Source organism: Narcine bancroftii, chromosome 3 (genome assembly GCF_036971445.1).
Source record: "Narcine bancroftii isolate sNarBan1 chromosome 3, sNarBan1.hap1, whole genome shotgun sequence".
In the NCBI taxonomy this organism is placed as follows: Eukaryota; Metazoa; Chordata; class Chondrichthyes; order Torpediniformes; family Narcinidae; genus Narcine; species Narcine bancroftii.
In genome coordinates this window covers 357,608,620-357,630,487 of record NC_091471.1, presented here as the reverse complement: position 1 = coordinate 357,630,487, position 21,868 = coordinate 357,608,620, and the positions used below count along the sequence as shown (strand labels likewise).

General features: G+C 38.4%; 1 protein-coding gene across 6 annotated transcripts in view; it reads left to right on the top strand.

The window, feature by feature from the left end:
• Nucleotides 1–21,868, top strand: part of cyth1b (cytohesin 1b) — a 196,899-nt gene that overhangs the window by 160,794 nt on the left and 14,237 nt on the right. For 5 of the 6 annotated variants that reach the window (XM_069930014.1, XM_069930015.1, XM_069930012.1 and 2 more), the window contains 3 exons: nt 1,921–2,033; nt 3,333–3,481; nt 5,494–5,606. In XM_069930014.1, coding sequence (XP_069786115.1) covers nt 1,921–2,033; nt 3,333–3,481; nt 5,494–5,606 — 375 coding nt within the window. The remainder of the gene's footprint in view (nt 1–1,920; nt 2,034–3,332; nt 3,482–5,493; nt 5,607–21,868) is intronic. The other variant, XM_069930010.1, reaches the window with a different exon arrangement.

The window sequence follows — 21,868 nt, the reverse complement described above, 5'->3', positions numbered from 1 at the left end:
GGCTGAATATCCTGGTTCCATATTGTACTCCACATGGTACTTATGAGGGATCTGCAACTGTGCAACTCCAGCACAACTTTAAGTAAAATGAGGGAGAAATTGGGTTGGTGAATAATATATGACATATTTTGGAGCTGTATTTAATTAATTAAAGTGCTCATCGTAAATAGAAATTTGAATATATCATTAGAGTAAAATGCATTGGTCGATTAACAGACTACAATTTATAATTTATACAGCATCTATAAAATAAACTGACCAAGCTCCCCATTAACAAGATATAAGAATCTATTTATTATGTCCAAAAATCTTTTGAATATACAGATTTTACTTTTGGCTTTAGAACAGCTGTTCTCAACCTGGGCCATATTGCCACACCCCTTCCCTGGGGACCACGGTACATTTAAGGGAGGTCATAGACTGAAATAATAACATTTTCTGGTTTTTTATTTATTTGGTAGGAGAGAAGTATGGAAGAAACCAACTAAACTTGACTGCTTCACAGGGAAGGGGATCCATAAATTCTGAGCAGAGTCTTTAGGGGGCCATAAACCAAAAAAAAAGGTTGAGAATGACTGCTTTGGAGGACAGTCCACAGACAAAATTACATAAATGATTCACCTTGTATCCTGAAATATGCTATACCATATCCATCTGCAAATCTTGGTTCTTCTTTGGCTTTGCTTCGCGGACGAAGATTTATGGAGGGGGTAAAAAGTCCACGTCAGCTGCAGGCTCGTTTGTGGCTGACAAGTCCGATGCGGGACAGGCAGACACGGTTGCAGCGGTTGCAGGGGAAAATTGGTTGGTTGGGGTTGGGTGTTGGGTTTTTCCTCCTTTGCCTTTTGTCAGTGAGGTGGCTTGGTTAGTACCTAGTGAAGGATACATAGTGGTTGCGTGATTATTGTCAACCCTATTTCACAACTTCAGCAGCGTGGACTCGATGCTGTCGACCTCTGCCATCTCGAGTACCTCGACGTTAGGGGTGTGAGCGCTCCAATGGATGTTGAGGATGGAGCGGAGACAACGCTGGTGGAAGCGTTCTAAGAGCCGTAGGTGGTGCCGGTAGAGGACCCATGATTCGGAGCCGAACAGGAGTGTGGGTATGACAACGGCTCTGTATACGCTTATCTTTGTGAGGTTTTTCAGTTGGTTGTTTTTCCAGACTCTTTTGTGTAGTCTTCCAAAGGCGCTATTTGCCTTGGCGAGTCTGTTGTCTATCTCATTGTCGATCCTTGCATCTGATGAAATGGTGCAGCCGAGATAGGTAAACTGGTTGACCGTTTTGAGTTTTGTGTGCCCGATGGAGATGTGGGGGGGCTGGTAGTCATGGTGGGGAGCTGGCTGATGGAGGACCTCAGTTTTCTTCAGGCTGACTTCCAGGCCTGAAGATCCAGCTGCGCTGGATGGGTCACGTCTCCAGAATGGAGGACCATCGCCTTCCCAAGATCGTATTATATGGCGAGCTCTCCACTGGCCACCGTGACAGAGGTGCACCAAAGAAAAGGTACAAGGACTGCCTAAAGAAATCTCTTGGTGCCTGCCCCATTGACCACCGCCAGTGGGCTGATAACGCCTCAAACCGTGCATCTTGGCGCCTCACAGTTTGGCGGGCAGCAGCCTCCCTTGAAGAAGACCGCAGAGCCCACCTCACTGACAAAAGGCAAAGGAGGAAAAACCCAACACCCAACCCCAACCAACCAATTTTCCCTTGCAACCGCTGCAATCGTGTCTGCCTGTCCCGCATCGGACTTGTCAGCCACAAACGAGCCTGCAGCTGACGTGGACTTTTTACCCCCTCCATAAATCTTCATCCGCGAAGCCAAGCCAAAGAAAGAGAAAATTTCACAACTAAAAATTAAAATCTAGAATCTGAGTATCAGCAATTCATATTTTTTTCAACTAATATAAAAACATCAGGCAATTCTTGTGGAGCTTCCGGTTACCTGGAGAAGCACAGAAGATTGACCGAATGATGGAAGCTTTTGCCCAGCGATACTGTCATTGCAACCCCGGAGTCTTTCAGTCAACTGGTAAGCCACAGTGGTACCTTGTATATTTTCAACCAATTAATTCAATAATAACTTCCTTTGAATTAAAATAGTAACTAATTTCAAAGGAGATTTAGAATCAATATTTGAAAATTGTTTGAAAGAATTTGATTTTTGAATACAGTGAAACCTCTTATCCAGAATTCAAACAGCCAGCAACTTCATGTAACTGGAAAAAAAATAATCGAAGAAAATATCTATTTGAAAGTAAATAAGAATAAATAAAAGTTTAAAATTGTGAAAGTAAATATTCTCTGAAGTAACACATAAACCTTTGGTGAAGATGGAGCAAATATTCAGCCAGCGGAGAGCCTTGGTTGGGCTTTGCTCGTAGCAGCTGTTTGAATAAAGTTGTGTTTGAATAAAATGGTGTCACCCAGAATGGTTGATGCTGCTTGCCATTGGGGGTGACTTTCTTAAAGTATCTCCTTATCTCTGCTTAGCAAGAATCTTTATTAGATTATTATTAAGTATATTCGTCAGGTTTATCTGTAAACTTGGGGTGGGGGGGGGGGGGGGGGGTTGGTTTTAATTATCTATAACTACTGTTTGTCTTTTGAGTGGCTCCGTGGAGGGGAAGGAACCTGCAGATACACCAATAGTTAAATGTTTTCATAGAATGTGAATGAAAAATTAAAATGCTTTAAGGTTTATGGTATATATTTGTGCAAGTGAAGTTTGTGCAGTATATAAAAACAGTATCGTATTTTTGTCATCTAAACTCTTTATTCTTAATGAAGGTGTGTCTGAAGCAACTGGGAAACTCACTTATCCGGCATCTACCAATCCTCCTAAATGCTGGATACCAGAGGTTTTACTGTACTTATAATGGGGCAGTGTCATTTGTTTCTCAGGAAAACTGGCAAAGTAGTGGATGCTTTGTTCAAAAACAATTCCTATTTGTTTGCTCATTTGAAAGAAAAATTCACCATTTAAAAAAAGTTGCATTGTATTATATTAATAACACATTTTCATTATTATTAATAGTGCAATTTGATCCCCATGCTTGATCTTTTTATAAAGATTCAAATTTCCTTTATTGTCATATAATAGTACAGAACCTAAGATTAGACACATTTGGCTTCTGCCTGCCAAAAGGCAGAGTCGCTATTAGTAATGCCCAGCACCCCTTACAGTAAGAAAGAGTAGCAAAAGGTACTCACTTCAAAGACATTTTACTGTAATTATTGATTCCTCCATTTCATTTTTACCACTTTCAATTTTCTGCTGGAGGCATTGAGACCTTTAATATATAAAACTAAAGCCCACTTTATTTTGCAGATACATGCTACGTTTTATCTTTTGCGATTATTATGCTGAATACCAGTCTACACAATCCAAATGTTAAGGATAAACCCAGTGTGGAAAGATTCATTCTGATGAACAGAGGAATAAATGACGGTGGTGACTTACCTGAAGAACTATTACGAGTGGGTATCGCAATTGATTGCTGCATTTTTGAAATGGGGCAAATCAATATTGAATAATATATTCAGATTTTAAGAGGGGAAATTAGTTACCAATATGCTTTCATTAACCTGACCTGATCCTTGAATGGGTTTGTAAAAATACTTGCTTTGATAACTTTGTTCAAATGCAGTGACCTGTGATCAAAAATTATTTCAATGATAATATCAGTTAAAGATAAATATTGCAATAAATATAATCTACAGAACTTAATCTCTAAAACACAACCTTTATATAAAAATAAGAGGTTAATCCATCATCAAGCTGTTGTGAATTTCTTCTCCAATTGTATATTTTTTTCCACAGTTCATTTCATTTTAATACTGTTTTACATTTTCTACCATTAGGATTTAAAATGCTTAATTGAGCTGTACTGCAGACGTTGTCAATTCACAAGATTAAGTTATTTTTCCCACACAATAAATTAAGACATGCAAGTTCAATTTCATTATAATCTGACTATATGTACAGCCAGTCAAAACAGTGTTTCTCCAGAGCACATACACACATCAGTACACAGCACATAATCACCTTTACACATAAAGATGTAATGCACAATAAATATATGTAAATATTTTGGAATGATTTGCTCAGTTACAGGATACTGTACATTTATTAGCCTGGTAGTCCTGGTTTAATGCTCCTATTCCTCCTTCCTGATGGTGGTAGGTCAAAGATATTATGTGCTGGATGGAAAGGGACCTCTATATATCTTTGAGCTCTATTTTACCAATGGTGGCATCTAGGATACTCTATAAGCAAAAACCAATTAATGACGTAAAGCTATACAAATCAGAATTACTGGATGAGAACGAAATGGAAGAATTTTTGCTGAATGTCGAACTTCCAAGGCTGGAAGAGAGAGAAAGGATAGAATTAGATACTCCCTTCACAAGGGAAGAAATTGAAAAGGCCCTGGGTTCTCCACAGGCTAATAAATCACCAGAAGACAAAAAAACTTTGTCATAGAGACCAATATCCCTGTTAAATGCTGATTATAAGATACGAGCGAAAGCATTGGCTTATAGGCTAGGACAATACTTGTCAAAACTAATACATATGGACCAAGCAGTATTTGTTGAAGCAAGGCATTCCTCAAATAGTCTTGGAGGATTATTTAATATAATACACATAGCTAAATCTGAACAAAATCTAAGTATTACAGTTTCCCTAGACGCAGAAAAAGGATTCAACCATTTTGAATGGACCTTTTTATTTAAAACACTGGAAAAATATGATATATATTTCTACATGCTGCATGGTTGTGTGTGAAAGTCAGGCCATTTTGGCAAGAAATCACAGAAAAATGAACCAGAATAACAGGAGTGGCTTTCACGGGTGACCTGGAGCTTTATCTATTAGGTAATTTCTTGGAAGTAAGCGAAAAATGGACTGGCGGTAGCAAAAAAAAAGTATCATGATCACTTGGAAGTCAGACTCCCTCTACCTATAGCACAATGGACTGCGGAAATGCTGTATACCTATGGGGAAAAGAAATCATGTAAATTAAAGAATAAATAAGACACTTTTGTAAAGGTCTGGCAGCCATACCTGGACCACACTGTAATAAAAAGGGTATAAAAGTAACTATTATACATACAAAAACGTAGTTTCCCCAACTGTACTCTATATACTTAAAATATATGTAAGCTCTGATGGTGAATGAATCTGCGTGTATGGAAGAGGGGAGGGAGAGAGGGACTTTTTTGATTTTGTTTGTTGGGCTTGTAAGAAAAGGTTTAATATATGGTATATTTAAAATGTTTCTATGTATATTTTTTGATTAAAAACAAAAATAAGATATTTAAAAATTAGTGGCATCCAGGAGCACAGCTAAATAAATCCATTCATGGTGGTTGGAGTTTTAAATATCACAGTACTACAAAACTCTGTTTTTTAAAATAATAATAAAAATTATATTTCATTTTAATCATGTGGCTAATGAAATATAAATAACTTTGACATTTGTGAACAGAATCTGTATGAAAGTATTAAGAACGAACCATTCAAAATTCCAGAAGATGATGGCAATGACCTGACTCACACTTTCTTCAATCCAGATCGAGAGGGCTGGCTCCTCAAATTAGGTGAGTTAGTTTGGTTAGTTTTCGAGTATTTCTGTTCTCGTGAATCAAATTATTTTAAATGCAATAAATGAATTGAGTTTTGTCATGTGAAAGCAGCTTTACACAGGTAAATTACAGTGAAGAATGGTTTGAATCCTCCCTTAATTTTGAGAACTTCAAAATGTAAAAGCCTGTTGTGAAAAATAGTATTATGGTTTAAGGATCTTCTTTCTTTGGCTTGGCTTTGCGGACGAAGATTTATGGAGGGGGTAAATGTCCACGTCAGCTGCAGGCTCGTTTGTGGCTGACAAGTCCGATGCGGGACAGGCAGACACGGTTGCAGCGGAAAATTGGTGGGTTGGGTGTTGGGTTTTTCCTCCTTTGTCTTTTGTCAGTGAGGTGGGCTCTGCGGTCTTCTTCAAAGGAGGTTGCTGCCCACTGAACTGTGAGGTGCCAAGATGCACGGTTTGAGGCGAGATCAGCCCACTGGTGGTGGTCAATGGGGCAGGCACCAAGAGATTTCTTTAGGCAGTCCTTGTACCTTTTCTTTGGTGCACCTCTGTCACGGTGGCCAGTGGAGAGCTCGCCATATAACACGATCTTGGGAAGGCGATGGTCCTCCATTCTGGAGACGTGACCCACCCAGCGCAGCTGGATCTTCAGCAGCGTGGACTCGATGCTGTCGACCTCTGCCATCTCGAGTACTTCGACGTTAGGGGTGTAAGCGCTCCAATGAATGTTGAGGATGGAGCGGAGACAACGCTGGTGGAAGCGTTCTAGGAGCCGTAGGTGATGCCGGTAGAGGACCCATGATTCGGAGCCGAACAGGAGTGTGGGTATGACAACGGCTCTGTATACGCTTATCTTTGTGTGGTTTTTCATTTGGTTGTTTTTCCAGACTCTTTTGTGTAGTCTTCTTGTGTAGCCTTGGCGAGTCTGTTGTCGATCTCGTTGTCGATCCTTGCATCTGATGAAATGGTGCAGCCGAGATAGGTAAACTGGTTATAAACTGTTAAGTGTAGAGTTTTGTTTTCATAATTACAGAGGTACAGAAATGTTAGGGTACTTGACAGCACAACCTGAGCATCTCAACATATTTCAAGCAAAGGTTTGGTGACATATTTGAAATTAATTTTATTTTGAACCCACCCCTTTAAGAATATGATGTCATATTTTCCTAATAGTTGTAACTGTGTAAGAAACAAATAGACTAAGATTCAGTCTATTATGAATGTATCTTAAGGTACTTCATGGATTTTTCATCCCAATTTTCATAATAACATATTAATACTGTTTACATGGTTTAAAATTCATGCCTCATAATGTATAATATTACCATTCAGCTCAGCTATACTGCTGGTACTAGAAATTATATGTTCTGAAAACTAACTGGGATTTTGATCACCATGGTGTAGTTAATGTACAATTCTTTGGCAGATCAATGCTCCAAATGAATTCTGTTTAACTAACTGTGGTAGCAGGAGGGACCACTATAAAAAGATGAAATATTGTTTGTTGATCCAACTATAAAATCGTGATTGTATAAAATAGGATGCCTTTGCTCTTTACTTGCATCTTTGAAAATTGATGTATAAATAAAATAAAAGTATAGTTTAAAATGACAATGTATTGCCTTAAAATGAGAATGATGTGCTCCAGAATTAATGTGTCTCTAGTTTAATTCACCCAAGCTAGAATTAGTCTGTACTTTCCGCAATGCCACTGGTAGTTGACTCGTATATTAAAAGAAATTTTAAGTCAAATTTGTAAGCTAGTTGATTTGGCCATTAATTTGACAAATAATAAGAAACTAATTCTGTGGCATCTAATTTTAGACATTGAAAGTCTGAAGCTACAACCATTAAAACTTGCTGATCAATTTTGTTTTGTAATTTGGTGAGCACGTTACTAATAATATTTCATTCTTCGAAGTACATTGACATCCATTACAAGCCATTTCTATCTGCATTATTTTTCCTCCATTAACTGTCCATTGCTGCTTAACTTCATTTATAATCAATTACATGTTGCATGACAAATATCACTAAATTTGTCTAAATTCTTTTACCATATTGAAAATTATTTAATTATTGTAATTTTGCAATAATTAATTATTAAACTGTTTTCAGGATCAATATTTTCAAAGAAGATTGTCTTGGTTGATAAATATTTGCACATTTGAACATAGTACATGTAATTAATTGAGTGTTTGAAAGGTCAGTATTTCCATTAAATTTGAATTATTTTACAATTAATTCTTTAAGACTAGATTATGTAAAGATTAACACAGAGAGTTTTGCACTTGCATAACATTCCTCTGGACTCTGACATAATGAAGACGTTAATCCATTCAATAAAGAGAAGCTGCTACCAATGTTATAACAGTACACAGACGAAAATGGTACCAACACATAATGTGTTCATATCACCTTTGGTAATTGCAGCTCAAAACATTCAATTATTGCAAGCTTCTATTCAGGTTTGAGTAGACCTTCAATCCACAACAATTCAGAATAAGTTCTGCAATTCTGATGTGGAATGAAAAAGTGGGTTATTTGTTTCTCCTCTACAGGAGAAATCATTTTTGTTGTTTACGCAAAACATGTAATATAGTATTAGCTGTGTGTTTTACTGTCTTTGAAATTTGGTTCCATTAGTTCAATGCAAAGCAAGTCTATTACTTCCTTGTGGTTTTAATGCATGTAAACTGCTGTAAACCTTTCCCCTATAGGTTTAAAATAATACTCATTTTGAATTAGTGATTAGATCTAGCTATTTAAATTGCAGCTTTAACATCTGGGTTCTATAATTTGGGGACATTAATGCTCAATACACTTGAGGATGATTTTAATACATAGTAATCATTCCTGTGCCTGTCCACCACAGATTTATGGTGTAATTTTAACAATTTTTTCTTTCTTATCTGCAGATCGCCAATTGAATACATAACAAAAATCTTGAAGGGTGGTATAGAATTATAAACTGGGTTAATACATTCAACTCTTAACTTATAGCAACTCGTTTTGAATCTGTATTTCCATCTTAGAACTGTGAAAATCTAATATGATCAATTCCACAGGAAAAAAAATAGCATTCAGAGAATGTTTTGGATATTGAATTTTGTTGGTTAAGTGAAGATGTAAAGGAACTTGTGAATATTCATTTGCAGTCACCAGTCACTCTAATTATTTGTCAAGCTTAAATTTAAAATAACATGTTCTACCATAAAAACAATATATTATCACTTCCCCATCCACCCCCAGTATCTGTCCCTGTGTCCATTAGAAAAACTGCACTTGCATCTGCATCTCCTGCCTTACCACTATTTTCTGGCCAAAAGACACTTTTTTTAAACAAAAATAGACTTTGTTCTTAATACAGTACGTTTCCGATTATCCGAAAATCACTTAATTGAAATCCTCAGTTATCCGATTTTTTTCAGTAGCAACATGATATCACAAGTTAAACAAAAAATTCACCTGACGTACTCGTGTAGGGCTCTGACATGCTGTTAGTGCCAGTTTGGTAACGTGCAACTGGAGGAAGTTGGCAGGTCAGGCAGTGCATAGGAAGATTGTTCTCATTTCAGGAAACTCCCTCCCCTCTCTCTTTCTATTCTTCTTTACCCTCCTACTGTATTTGGTTCTCCACTGTCCCAGTGTCTTCAAGGAGAGCAGTCTCCTGGGCAGGAGCGGCAATGGCAGTAGGGAAGTGTCGGGAATCTTGACGGAGGTAGGAGTTGGAACCTCGGGATCCCAGGCAGCATCGGCGATGGCTGTGGGGAGGTGTTGAGGATCGGTGAAAGCCAATAAAAGTATTCTGCTAACGTTACTGTGTTGCGTAAAGCCATTTCTCAGTTATCCAAAAAATGCAGTTAACTGATACACATCGGATAATCGGAAATATACTGTAAATTATTCACTGAAGGAAAACTGTTCCAAGTATCTTCCCACCCTTAGTTTCATATCCATTATTTGCCATTAGTCATACAGACAGAGCATGGTAACAGGCCATTTTGGCCCTCGAGTCTGTGCCGCCCAATTTACACCCCATTAATCTACACCCCTGGTACATTTTGAAACATGGGAGGAAACTGGAACCCCCCAGAGAAAACACATGCAGACATGGGGAGAACGAACAAACTCCTTACAGACAGCGCAGGATTCAAATCCAAGTCTGGTCCCGATCACTGGCCAACTCTGCCCCCCCCCCACATTGTTACATTCATTTTTATTTATACCATTGCCACCACTGTTGTTTGAGAGGCTTCCCCTAGGTTTCAGCTCCTCAATGCCCAGTAACGGAAGTACTCTAAGCTGTGGTCCTTCCCCATAATGCTCTTGTATTGGCTGCACCAAGCCTCAGTGCATCCCTCAGCATGTACTCCTGCAGCCTGGAATGTGCCATTTGGCAGCATTCCTGCACGCAATACCTCCATGTGCTGAAATACCAACAGGTTTTGAGCAGACCAAAGTGAATATTTCACCGAGTTGATGTCTTCAGCAGTTCTGGATGTCTGACTTTGTGTGCGTCCCTGGGAACAGCCCAAAATCAGGGAGTACTCTGTTTAGCTGTTGCAGGGACCCTTGCATCCTTCTCCACTCACTCTTTCCGAATCTGCATTCTGCAAAAAGGTGGGCAACTCTTCATTCTACCGCTATCATCTTGTGGACAACTTATATCGTGGGTGATATACCAGTTGTACAAGAAGAATTTGACCAGGAGGGTTCCTCTCTGCCCTGTCCTGGTGCTTGTTTATGAACACTAATGAGGCATTCTGCCAGATGGCATGAATGGTCTGCTCTGGGAACTGCCCCGCCATGTCCATTGATTCCTCATCTCTCAGTGTCTGCAGGATGTTCTATGCTAATCACTGCCTTATGGCCTTGTGGTCAAAGGTATTTATCTGGAAAAACTTTTCCAGGAAGGATGAGTGGTGTAACAAAGTCCAGCTGAATCAGACATTGAGTGGCAACGGGTCCAGCCTATTTTTCGCAACAACTGGGACAGGTAGAAACTCAGCACATAGCGACACTTGGTGCCCTCATACTTTGGTTCGATGCACAACCTGATGCAGCCACACATAAAGGTGGTCTCAGGATGAGGGTCACGCTAGATATATCTTTGTCCCCGTTGTTTGGTGACTTGTACATAGTGACCCTTTGGGCCCTTTCCATCTTGGATCCCTATATAAACCAGAAGACTTCTCTGTTGACTGCAAAGGTGGAGGTGTGACATTTGGGTCATACCTGCACCATGTACAGTAGTCCCGAGAGCACCTCGCCCCTGATGATCAGGTTCTTCCCTATTACTAAGATGAAGGGCCATGCCACAGACCCAATTTTTGTTGCACGCCTTAACCCCTCCAAACCAGGTCGCCAACACCTTCAGGTAGTCAAATCTAACAGTGAAGGAGATGGTGGACCGGTTGGACCAGTTACCGAAGAGCATTACCTCGCTCTTTTTCCAATTTACCCTGGAACCCGATGCAGAATCAAAATGGCTACAGATGCTTATCAGTCTGTGGACCGATTATGTATCTGAACAGAAGATGGCGTTGACATGAGTGCCTCCCCTGCCTGGCAACGTCATTCATCTTATGCCCTCATCCTTGCGGCTCAGGTTGATTGACAAGGATTTCAAACTGTAGACTTGGAGATTTAAAAAAAACAACCCTCAATGTAAATTGTCAAATGCACTACCCAATGTGTAAAAGCCTTGCATTAACTTTTCAAAGTCAAGACAAATGTGACTTTCATCTCAAGAACTATCAGAGGTGGTCACATAGGTGGCCCCATGAGTTGTCTCCATTCTTTGGCTTGGCTTCGCGGACGAAGATTTATGGAGGGGGTAAAAAGTCCACGTCAGCTGCAGGCTCGTTTGTGGCTGACAAGTCCGATGCGGGACAGGCAGACGCGGTTGCAGGGGAAAATTGGTTGGTTGGGGTTGGGTGTTGGGTTTTTCCTCCTTTGCCTTTTGTCAGTGAGGTGGGCTCTGCGGTCTTCTTCAAAGGAGGTTGCCGCCCGCCAAACTGTGAGACGCCAAGATGCACGGTTTGAGGCGTTATCAGCCCACTGGCGGTGGTCAATGTGGCAGGCACCAAGAGATTTCTTTAGGCAGTCCTTGTACCTTTTCTTTGGTGCACCTCTGTCACGGTGGCCAGTGGAGAGCTCGCCATATAACACGATCTTGGGAAGGCGATGGTCCTCCATTCTGGAGACGTGACCCATCCAGCGCAGCTGGATCTTCAGCAGCGTGGACTCGATGCTGTCGACCTCTGCCATCTCGAGTACTTCGACGTTAGGGGTGTAAGCGCTCCAATGGATGTTGAGGATGGAGCAGAGACAACGCTGGTGGAAGCGTTCTATGAGCCGTAGGTGGTGCCGGTAGAGGACCCATGATTCGGAGCCGAACAGGAGTGTGGGTATGACAACGGCTCTGTATACGCTTATCTTTGTGAGGTTTTTCAGTTGGTTGTTTTTCCAGACTCTTTTGTGTAGTCTTCCAAAGGCGCTATTTGCCTTGGCGAGTCTGTTGTCTATCTCGTTGTCGATCCTTGCATCTGATGAAATGGTGCAGCCGAGATAGGTAAACTGGTTGACCGTTTTGAGTTTTGTGTGCCCGATGGAGATGTGGGGGGGCTGGTAGTCATGGTGGGGAGCTGGCTGATGGAGGACCTCAGTTTTCTTCAGGCTGACTTCCAGGCCAAACATTTTGGCAGTTTCCGCAAAGCAGGACGTCAAGCGCTGAAGAGCTGGCTCTGAATGGGCAACTAAAGCGGCATCGTCTGCAAAGAGTAGTTCACGGACAAGTTTCTCTTGTGTCTTGGTGTGAGCTTGCAGGCGCCTCAGATTGAAGAGACTGCCATCCGTGCGGTACCGGATGTAAACAGCGTCTTCATTGTTGGGGTCTTTCATGGCTTGGTTCAGCATCATGCTGAAGAAGATTGAAAAGAGGGTTGGTGCGAGAACATGGTCATGTTTGGGGGGGTGTGGGGGATTGACCTTCATCTGCTCTGGGTATCTTGTTGGAGGCAGGCAACTTCATAATCACCAAGAATAAGGAGATTTTGTGGGGGGGGGGGCATCTCCTTGTGGTGGATCTAATGTACCGCAACACTCTACTCCATTTAACAATGTGTACTCCTCGCCTGTGCAGAGTGAAAGGCATTTTCAGTATTTGAGCATTCCAGTATTCGAGCAGCTCCCACCATTGCTGTTGACCTCCAGGCCATTCATTTTGGCCAGTGACTTGTCTTCAATTTCATCATCGATGTAGCTGGTCAGTCTGGTGGTGTCAACAACAGACTGGACAGCTCCTCCAGACTCCTGATGGATTTGGTAAAGGAAACCCCTTCAGCAATCCTGCAGATGGAGCATAGTTGCAATCCACCTGGTCGAAGACAGTTCAACATGGACTCTGATAGACTATGTCTTCATGTCGAGGGTCATCGTGGTCAAAACCACCCACATCATGTCAGTGTTCTTCTGTGATCACTGCCTTCATCGCACCTCCTGTCACCCTCAGGAGGACCAGAAGGCAGGCAGGGGAATTTGAAAGCTGAATGTGAAGTAGCGGACCCTAGAGAATGTATTAGGAACTAAAGGAGTACATTGTTTGAGAACTGTGAAACCTTTTGACTCCCCAGTAAACTGCTGGGAAGTGACCAAGGAGAACATCAAGAGGTTCTTTCTCCTCAAGGGTGTTCAGAGTGCAAGACAGAAGCAGAGGGAACTGAGGCAACTCCAGACTGACCTGCAGCAACTCCTCTTTCTGCAGTTGAGAGAGGTGGATGTGAGAGAGAAACTCTGAGAAGTAAAGACCTAGCAAACTGCATTATTCACCTCCAAGTCCTCCAAGATCATCTTCCAGTCCAAATGGAGCAGAATGAGATGTGTGCACACTTTTTCTTCAAAAAGGTTCACAGAGAGAGCTCTGTGATCCACAGCCTTAAGGAAGAAGATGTTTTAGTCACATCTTTGTAGATGGGCACACAGAGGATCAGCATGGTGACTCTCTCCATTGTGGATCCCCAGATGAACCAAAAGCCTTTTCTTTGACTGCCTGGGCAGAGGTGTGCCATATATAGCAGTACCGAGCACCTCGACCTGCATGGTTCTGGGAGGCTCACTGCCTAAAGATACCATCGTACCATTGCCTACAGGCAGGACAGGGGGGTGGACACATGCCTGGTCAGCCTAGACCAGGAGAAGGCTTTCGACTGGATATCACACACATACATGATGTATGTGCTCTGCAAAATGGCTAGTGTGTTGCAAATAACACATATTCAAAAACAAAACTGGACAATGACCATTCTAAGAAACAAGTTCAGTTAAACAAAACAGTCACTTGATGGCATCATTGCCAAACCCCTCCACCATCAAAACCAAAGGGTCACCAATGACGATAAAGTCAATTAGCCAAACTCATTACACTGTACTCGTATTAGCAGTCAGAGACTGGGTATCCTTCACCTACTCATACATGTACAGTTTTTCACGTTATTTGGAGAAATCTGTTTTTGTAATTGTATTGAAACTGCTTTGCTCGATGCATGTTGTTGTGGAGCATTTGGTACTTTTGCTGAGTTGTTGTCTGATTCACATACTAAAGGACTGGATTGGAGGAGTCTGCCATTTTATCTGTAAGGCATGATTATGTATGAGGAAATCTATGCTAGGCTTGAATGTGCGACAGCTTTCGTAGTTTAGGCACCAGACCAGAAGAATTTGTAACCAAATTTAGTGTCTTTGTCAATGTTGAATGGTTGTTCCAGTTTTATTCTTTCTCTGCTTCAAAATAGGGCTTAATTTAGTGGCTCCCTAAGAGTTAACTGCAGTGGGAGATCTGAAGTCGCGATGCAGTCAACATAACCTGGAATTTAAAATAATATATTCATTGGTAATTAACTGAATTTAAATTTCACATCTGGCATGGTGGGATTTGAACTCAAATCTCTTGATTATTAGTCCAGGACTCTGCAATAGTCAATCCAGTAATTTAACTGCTGAGCTACCATGGGACATAATGGTGCAAAACAAAAGTGTATGGCTGTGGGACAAGAATGGGAATACCAGTGAAGGAGGTGTACATAGGATTAGTGGAATCAATACCAAATGGCTGTTGTGCAAACAATATTTGTCTGTAGTTGGAGGACAGAATCTAAGAACAAATGTGTTGGGGAAAATAGAGAAAGAAAGAATCCCAGGGTAAAGATGTTAGGATAAAATTAGATTGGAAGGGTCAGTGAAATGGAAAAGATTGTTTGATAATCTTTCTTCATAAATGGTAATGGAAAAGCTGAGAACAAGATGGAAGAGCTGGAAGTGGACCATGTGAACTTTAAAAGCAATGGAAAGGTGGAAGTTGGAAGCAAAGTTGGTGCATTTTTTCCTTTCTGGGGCATCAGCAGAAAGATGGTCTGAATAAGGATGGAACGAAGAACATGCCTTCAATTGCAGGCATCACATTGATCGTTGCAACACCTTTATTTGGAGAAAATCAATACAAGCCTATCACTTTCATTCTTCACCCTACTCACACTTTGCCCACCTTGTCCTCATCTTCTTACTGAATAGTTCAGTGTAGTATGAGGAACAGTATTTTGTTTTTTGATATGCTCTTCTAGCTTCCCAAGTTAATTGAGGAGTTTAGTAATTTCACAAAATAACCACTCACCCAATTTTTTATATTGCACTTAGGGTGGTATTTGGCCTTCCACTTCATTACCTATATTATGCTTTGTTCTCTCCCACCTTACTTTATATATCTTTTTTTTAATGTTATTGAAAGATCTGTGACCTGAAGTACTCTGCTCCTTTGTCCAGAGAGATTGTCAGTCATTGAGTATATTAGCATTTTCTGTTTTTACTTCTGATTCTCAGTGCCAGTAGTATTTTCCTTTAGTTTACTTGGATTTGGTTTGCTAAGTTCATGGCATTGCAAATATGATAACGAATGCCACTATTAAAGTAAAAGTGATCATTTGTATTTACTGTATTAAGAAGCCATTGAAAAACACATATTTTCAGTGCGACTGTTCTGAAGTAATAATATTTTTGGCTTTTGACAGGTGAATTTTTCATTAAATGACATGATTATTTCAAGTGATAATTAATGAAATATTTAGCTTGCATTGAGTTATCATTTAGCCTTTCATCTGTGAAGTTTGAATCTGGAACAACTTGATGGATTAAAGTCAGCCCACAGAATGTAACTATTTATTAAGTGACAACATTAACGATTATATTAAAGACAAAAACTGATTTGAGGTACTGAACTAGCACAATGAGATGCATCTTTCCGAGGTTGGGGAAGAAGAGGGAAAACTGCTCCAAGCCAAATGTTACTTCACTTCCCCCAGACTCTGGAATTTTGCCCAATTGCATCCTTTATCTAATGCACACAAACCTGGTTTCCCCAACCAAGAAAAAAAAACAGATTTGTTTTATTTTTAGAGATCTGATTAATTATGTGATTAAATGTAATACTGTTGAGATTTAGTAGTTTATGTATTATTTGGATCTTAAATTTGGAACACAGCACAAAAAGATGGAGAAGAACTATAGTTCCTTTTGCAAGTAACATTACAGTACGTTTCCAATTATCCAAAAACCACAACCCAAATTTTCAGTTATCCAAAATTTTGAAAGTTGAAAAAAATGATCTTAAATTATGCATTTATCTTATTTTGTAAGCAGAAAGCACTTTTTTTTTTGGTGAGAATTAAACATGATTTCATGCTTGAAATACCTTCCATTGTTTTTCTTTATTGTTGTTTAACCACTGATACAAGTATTCCGCTGATGCTACTGCGTTGCTTAGAGCAATTTCTCAGTTATCAAAACAAATCCAGTTAACCGAAAAACGTCCAGCTCCAAGCATTTTGGATTATCGGAAATGTTCTGTATCACTTTTGAGAATGTGTGTATGTGTATCAATGTACAGAGCCATCCATTGACTGAGAGAAATTAATTTGAAGTTCTGTATATCACTTGCAAAAAAGCAGTAACATTTTGACTTAATGGAATGTGTTGGTAATTGTCACAAAATTACACGGCAGTGTGACATTTGTAGCATGGGTTAATTCCCATCACTAAGTGCGATGCGTGTGCTTTTGTGCAGATTATCGTGAGTTCTGAGTCAGTTTCAATGGTTCAGCCCAGTTTTAATTGTACATACAAAATATTTTCTTATCATTTTGATGATTAGATTTGAATAATTTCATTTTTACCTATGTTGAGAATTCTGTTTATTCACTTTAACCCTTTGAGCAACCAGTTTGCTTCTTTGTATTCAACTGGCAAGAGAAATGATTTTACACAGAAATTAAAAGATGGAAGAGCACCTCAGAATACAGTGTGACTCTGTAATCTGACATTTATTATTGAATTAACTATATTTGAAACTGTTAAATAACTGATGTCTCTAAAAAGCAGAAATGAAAATACAAGTTTTTAGCTGTTTTTAGTTGTCTGATAAAGTTATAGAGCTGAGGTTTAATGATTCCAAACTGGAGAGTGGGGAATAAGTTGTTGGTATTTTGAACTCTATGTTAGCTGATGACTTGATTCAAATGCAAATCAGTAACTATAGAAAGACTATTTTCATTTGCAGTAAATGTTGTGTTTAGTGGTGAAAAATATCATTGGGGTGAAAGGTAATTTAAAGTTCTTAATTGTATGGTCAAAGGAAATCATTTGTGTTGGCTACTTTCTTCCAAGGGAATGACCTGAAATACCCAGAGTTTAATGGTCTGGAATTTGCTATCATTTAGTGTGATAATCTGTTCATTTTTTTAAAGTTTGGCCTTTCAAGAATTTTTTTTAAAAACTCCAGAAAAGCATGGGCATTCAGAATGTTTTTGTCCAGATAAAATTCAAATAGAAAGAAAAGGAAATTCTCATGTTAAAGCAAAGTCGGTTTATCAAGTCACTTCTGCATTTCTAGTACTCAAAGGGTTAATTTCTAAAATTAATTTTGTTTTTCTTTTTAATTTTCTTTCCTACCCATTTGGTTGTTACATGACTGGCTCTCTTTCCTTATACACACAGGAGGTATGTACCACACTGACATGTAGCTAATTGTGCCCAGGGTGCTGCTGGTCTTTGTCTTACAGCTGGTGGTAGGGGTGTGCTGCTTTCATTAGCGGGTGTTTGTTAGCTCTTTGCTACGTGTGAGCTTAAGGTAGCGGTACAGTGGATCACTCTTAAATGCATAAATGTAAAAATAAACTTAATAAACCAATATTAAATATAAACTTAAAACAGAAATGCACATGCTAATTGGACTCAAAGTAAAATAATGTTTTAGTATCACATGCTTTTTAATTTCAAATGTAATATTGAGCTGATGATTCTTATTTGTTGAAATATTCCAATATTATTCATCTTTGGTTAGTGAACCACATTTTTTTAATGTTAAAAGCATAACACAAAAACTTTATAAAAGCATGCATTTAACCGTTTTCCACTGTGTTGCAGTTTTGCTGTTTTGGTGATCAATCTGTGGCCTTTGTCCTACAGGGACATTTGCTTTAGCAATCTCCTTCTGATCTTCACATCCTAAATGTTCTGGAGATTAAAATAAATGTTTCATAAGTCAAAAATCAGGTGCCTGTAGCAGTGAAGGTAAATGGGACGTCTCGCAAATGTAATTAAAAGCTTAAGCTTGATTCTTGAAATTTAACAAATGATTTTAATGCAGTGAAATTATGTGTGTTCCATTTACCTTTGAAAGGGGCATGAATGTTTTGAGGAAATTAGGACAAATTCCTTACATTTCCAGAGCAAAAAGAAGTGATCAAGAATTTTTTTTTCTTATACCAATATATTCAGATTTTATTCTCTAGTTAGTAGTGAATGATTTAAATTTTTTAATATATATTTACTTACCAGAACTCAAGACTGTTTCATATCTTCAATACTGGTCATTATTCTATAATTTTAATAGAGAGATACGTTTGGTTAATATCATCACCTCCATAATCTGAGCCATATATCATCTTGATGGGCATGTATTCTCATAGCTCCAGTGTCACTGGGTTAATGTCTTGAAATCCCATACATAACACCATTGCTGAAACCCTCTCACCAAAAGGATTGCAGCAGGTCAAAGAGAAAATCTAGTGTCACCTGAACAGGGGATAGCAAATAAGGGTAATTAGTCCTCATCCCACCCTCTCCCACTACATTCCCAGAGCAGCAAAAGTTTATGAAGTATATATGTGGTTGCAAAAAAAAGGCATAGACAGTTTGAACTAAAAAGTCTCCTCATGCTGAATCATTTGTGGATAGAGCAAGATAAGTTAAATTGGATTTGAAAACAAATAATGATTATTCTTAATTTAGTATAATTTCTGCAATTGTGTCACTCAAACTATTTTGGCTGTGCAGAAGTCCTCAGTAAGAAAATTAAGGTTGTCTTTCTTTTGATTTGTTTTTAATCACATTGAACATTACTATGAATGTTTGCATGAACATGTAATTAAAGTGTACACGCATATGAAACAACATGTTAATAAAAAATGAGTGACGTTAAATTTACACTTTAAAGTATAAAGCACATTCTCTAACAGTTTCCATCTCACCTGAATTTATTTCCAAAGTTAATAATATACAGTATTTCATCAAAATAATTTTAATTTGATTTTTAAAAACTTACAATAATTTTATTGAATAATTAAAATATTCTTATCATTTCTGTCATAAAAATTCTTGAGCTAAGTCACTGCAATGACATCATTAATGAATCTACCTTTCTTGAGTGATCTATGGCGCATTGCAAACAGACCTGGAAGTCACTCCTTATGCTTCTAATTCCTACCATGTTAATACAATTTATTCAGTTGTAGTTCAGTTTCATAGAACTGATAACTGGCATCTGTATTAGATTTAATTTTGCAATGTAGCAGACAGTGCCATTGAAAGATATCATACGGCATTCATTGACAAATAAATTTGATCTGTTTTTTTTGTATTTCATTTTAAAATCATTCACAATTTAATAGTCTTGCAAATATGCAATCGGTATAAATACTTCACATAGGTTACATTTTTTTATCTCTCACTAAATCACTGAATATCATTTGAATATTGTAGTTCCAGAAATTAGGAGTATCATTATTTTTTTTAACCGATAGTTTTGAAATATTTTACATAACACCCTGATATGTCAGGAGTGCTATGCAAAGCAAAGATCAATCAAGATTTTAAAAAAATTCTTTTAATTGTCTTTCTTTAAGTAGTTTTATTCTTTTTACTCTCACATTGTTCATGACTGCTCAGTGTTTTCTAACTGCAGAAATAAACCTAGATGCTAACATTTTAAAATAAAGTAACTTTTAATTTAATAATTTTTTTTTCAATAGCTTTCCCATGGAGAATTGACATTAGGTTAACAAAAACTTTAATTTTCAATTGGAGCAAGACGTACTTGTTCCTAGTTCTCAGTTTGAGCTCTATTCTACCTGGTCCCATTCTACAGATGAGCTGTCTGCATCAGGCCTTCTGGAATTTGACTGGAAGTACAAATTATAGTTGTCTGCAAGCAACTATGCATTGTATTATTTCAGTGACAGAGACAATGAGCCGTGCAATTTGCAGAAACAATTAGAGCAGAAAGCAGTTGCCTATGTTCTTAAAAATTAACACAATTTCTTACAAGAAAAAAGTTTTGTACATGAAAACACAGTTTGGTGTAAAACATTGCAATATTAACTAAAGTAAGTCAGACTAACATGAAAAAAATAGATCAACAGTTCAATATTAGACATTTTTGCCCTCTTTTACACAATCGTATTATTTTCAGGCCTTGGCTAATGACATACTTTACACGATTAGCTCGTTGGCTTGCCCTTCCTTTCCCTTTGTGATTAGCTGCTCCATCTACTGTTTTATATGGATGACCTGATTGGAGTTGAATAATTGTTATGCAGAACATGTAACTGAATCCACTTTGTGCTGCTTTGTACACAGTACACCAGTCACAATTCCACTCAACTTTTTCTGTTTAGGTTTTGTTTAAAATAGAGCAAAAGATCAAGCAGAATAATGTGATGGTGGGTCTGGGTAGTTTGCAAGAAAAGATGCTTTCCATTTTCTTTGCAATAAAGTGAATGAAAGTTCTTTATCCCATTTTTATTTAGTGGGGATCAGAACTTTTAATATTTTTTCCAAAAGATTATCTATCCATTGTAAACAACATGAGTGCTCCTGGAAATCACTGCTCCAATACTCCGAGAATGAATGAACCCTTCAATGAAAGAGAAGTTATTTCAATTAAAGAGAAGTTATTTCAATGAAAGAGAAGTTAGTTCACTAATTGTCCAGGTGGTAGCGCTAGTCACCAAGTATTGTTCAACAGCTTAAACATAGGAATCGCCTTTCTGAACAATTCCAAGAGGCAAGTTCTGATAAACAAATGATCTTTTAAACATCTAACTGCTTTGCATGCTTTTATTACGAGGAGTAGACTAATAGTCTTTGTTGAACTGCACTAGAAGGGTTCTGTTGGGAAGGTCAACTGGTGTTCTGGCACTAATGCCCCTTCATCTATTTCAAGAGGTGATTCGTTCCATTTAAAAGTGGCAGCTATCTGGTTTAATGTAACAACTCAGTGTAGATTTTAGTCTAGTCCTTGATAAAACGCATGCTTAAAAAATAATTCACCTGAATCCTACTAACATTATGTTTGAATTAATACTTAATTTTTAAAAATTACGTTAATCAATGATTCAATTTGAATTCTCAGTCTTAAATGGCTTTCTTTCAAACTGTTACTGGAACGATGAGTATGTTATACTGTAATGTGCTTTGCAGGAAATCCTTTTAATATCCACTTGAAGCTGATTTATTTGTATCCTTTTCACATCAAGGCCAATTGTACGATCTTGTGCAATTCCAGTAGATGTTTTAAAAGCAGTTTTTTTAAAAAAAACTCTAGCTCGATATTTATGTACTTTTATGGTATCCTACTCCAGTAGGTGTAACCGATTGCCATCGTAGATATCATCAGATTGTCAGAAGAGAGCTTATGAGTTAAAGTTACCAATGAGCTAGTGTTGATTCCCGTTAGTTGTAAGCACAAAATGGTCTCCTTCCTCTCTTCCTGTTTTAAGTTTTTCTTCTGCATATTTGATCTTTTAACAAATAAAATCTTACTGTATAATTTATTAGAGATGCTCAAGCAAAATATAGACCAGTATTATGGGTTTTGGGGAGTGTGATTTACATAGCATTCGTTCACTTGACTAGAAAGCATCTTGGAGCTAATTTGATCCTG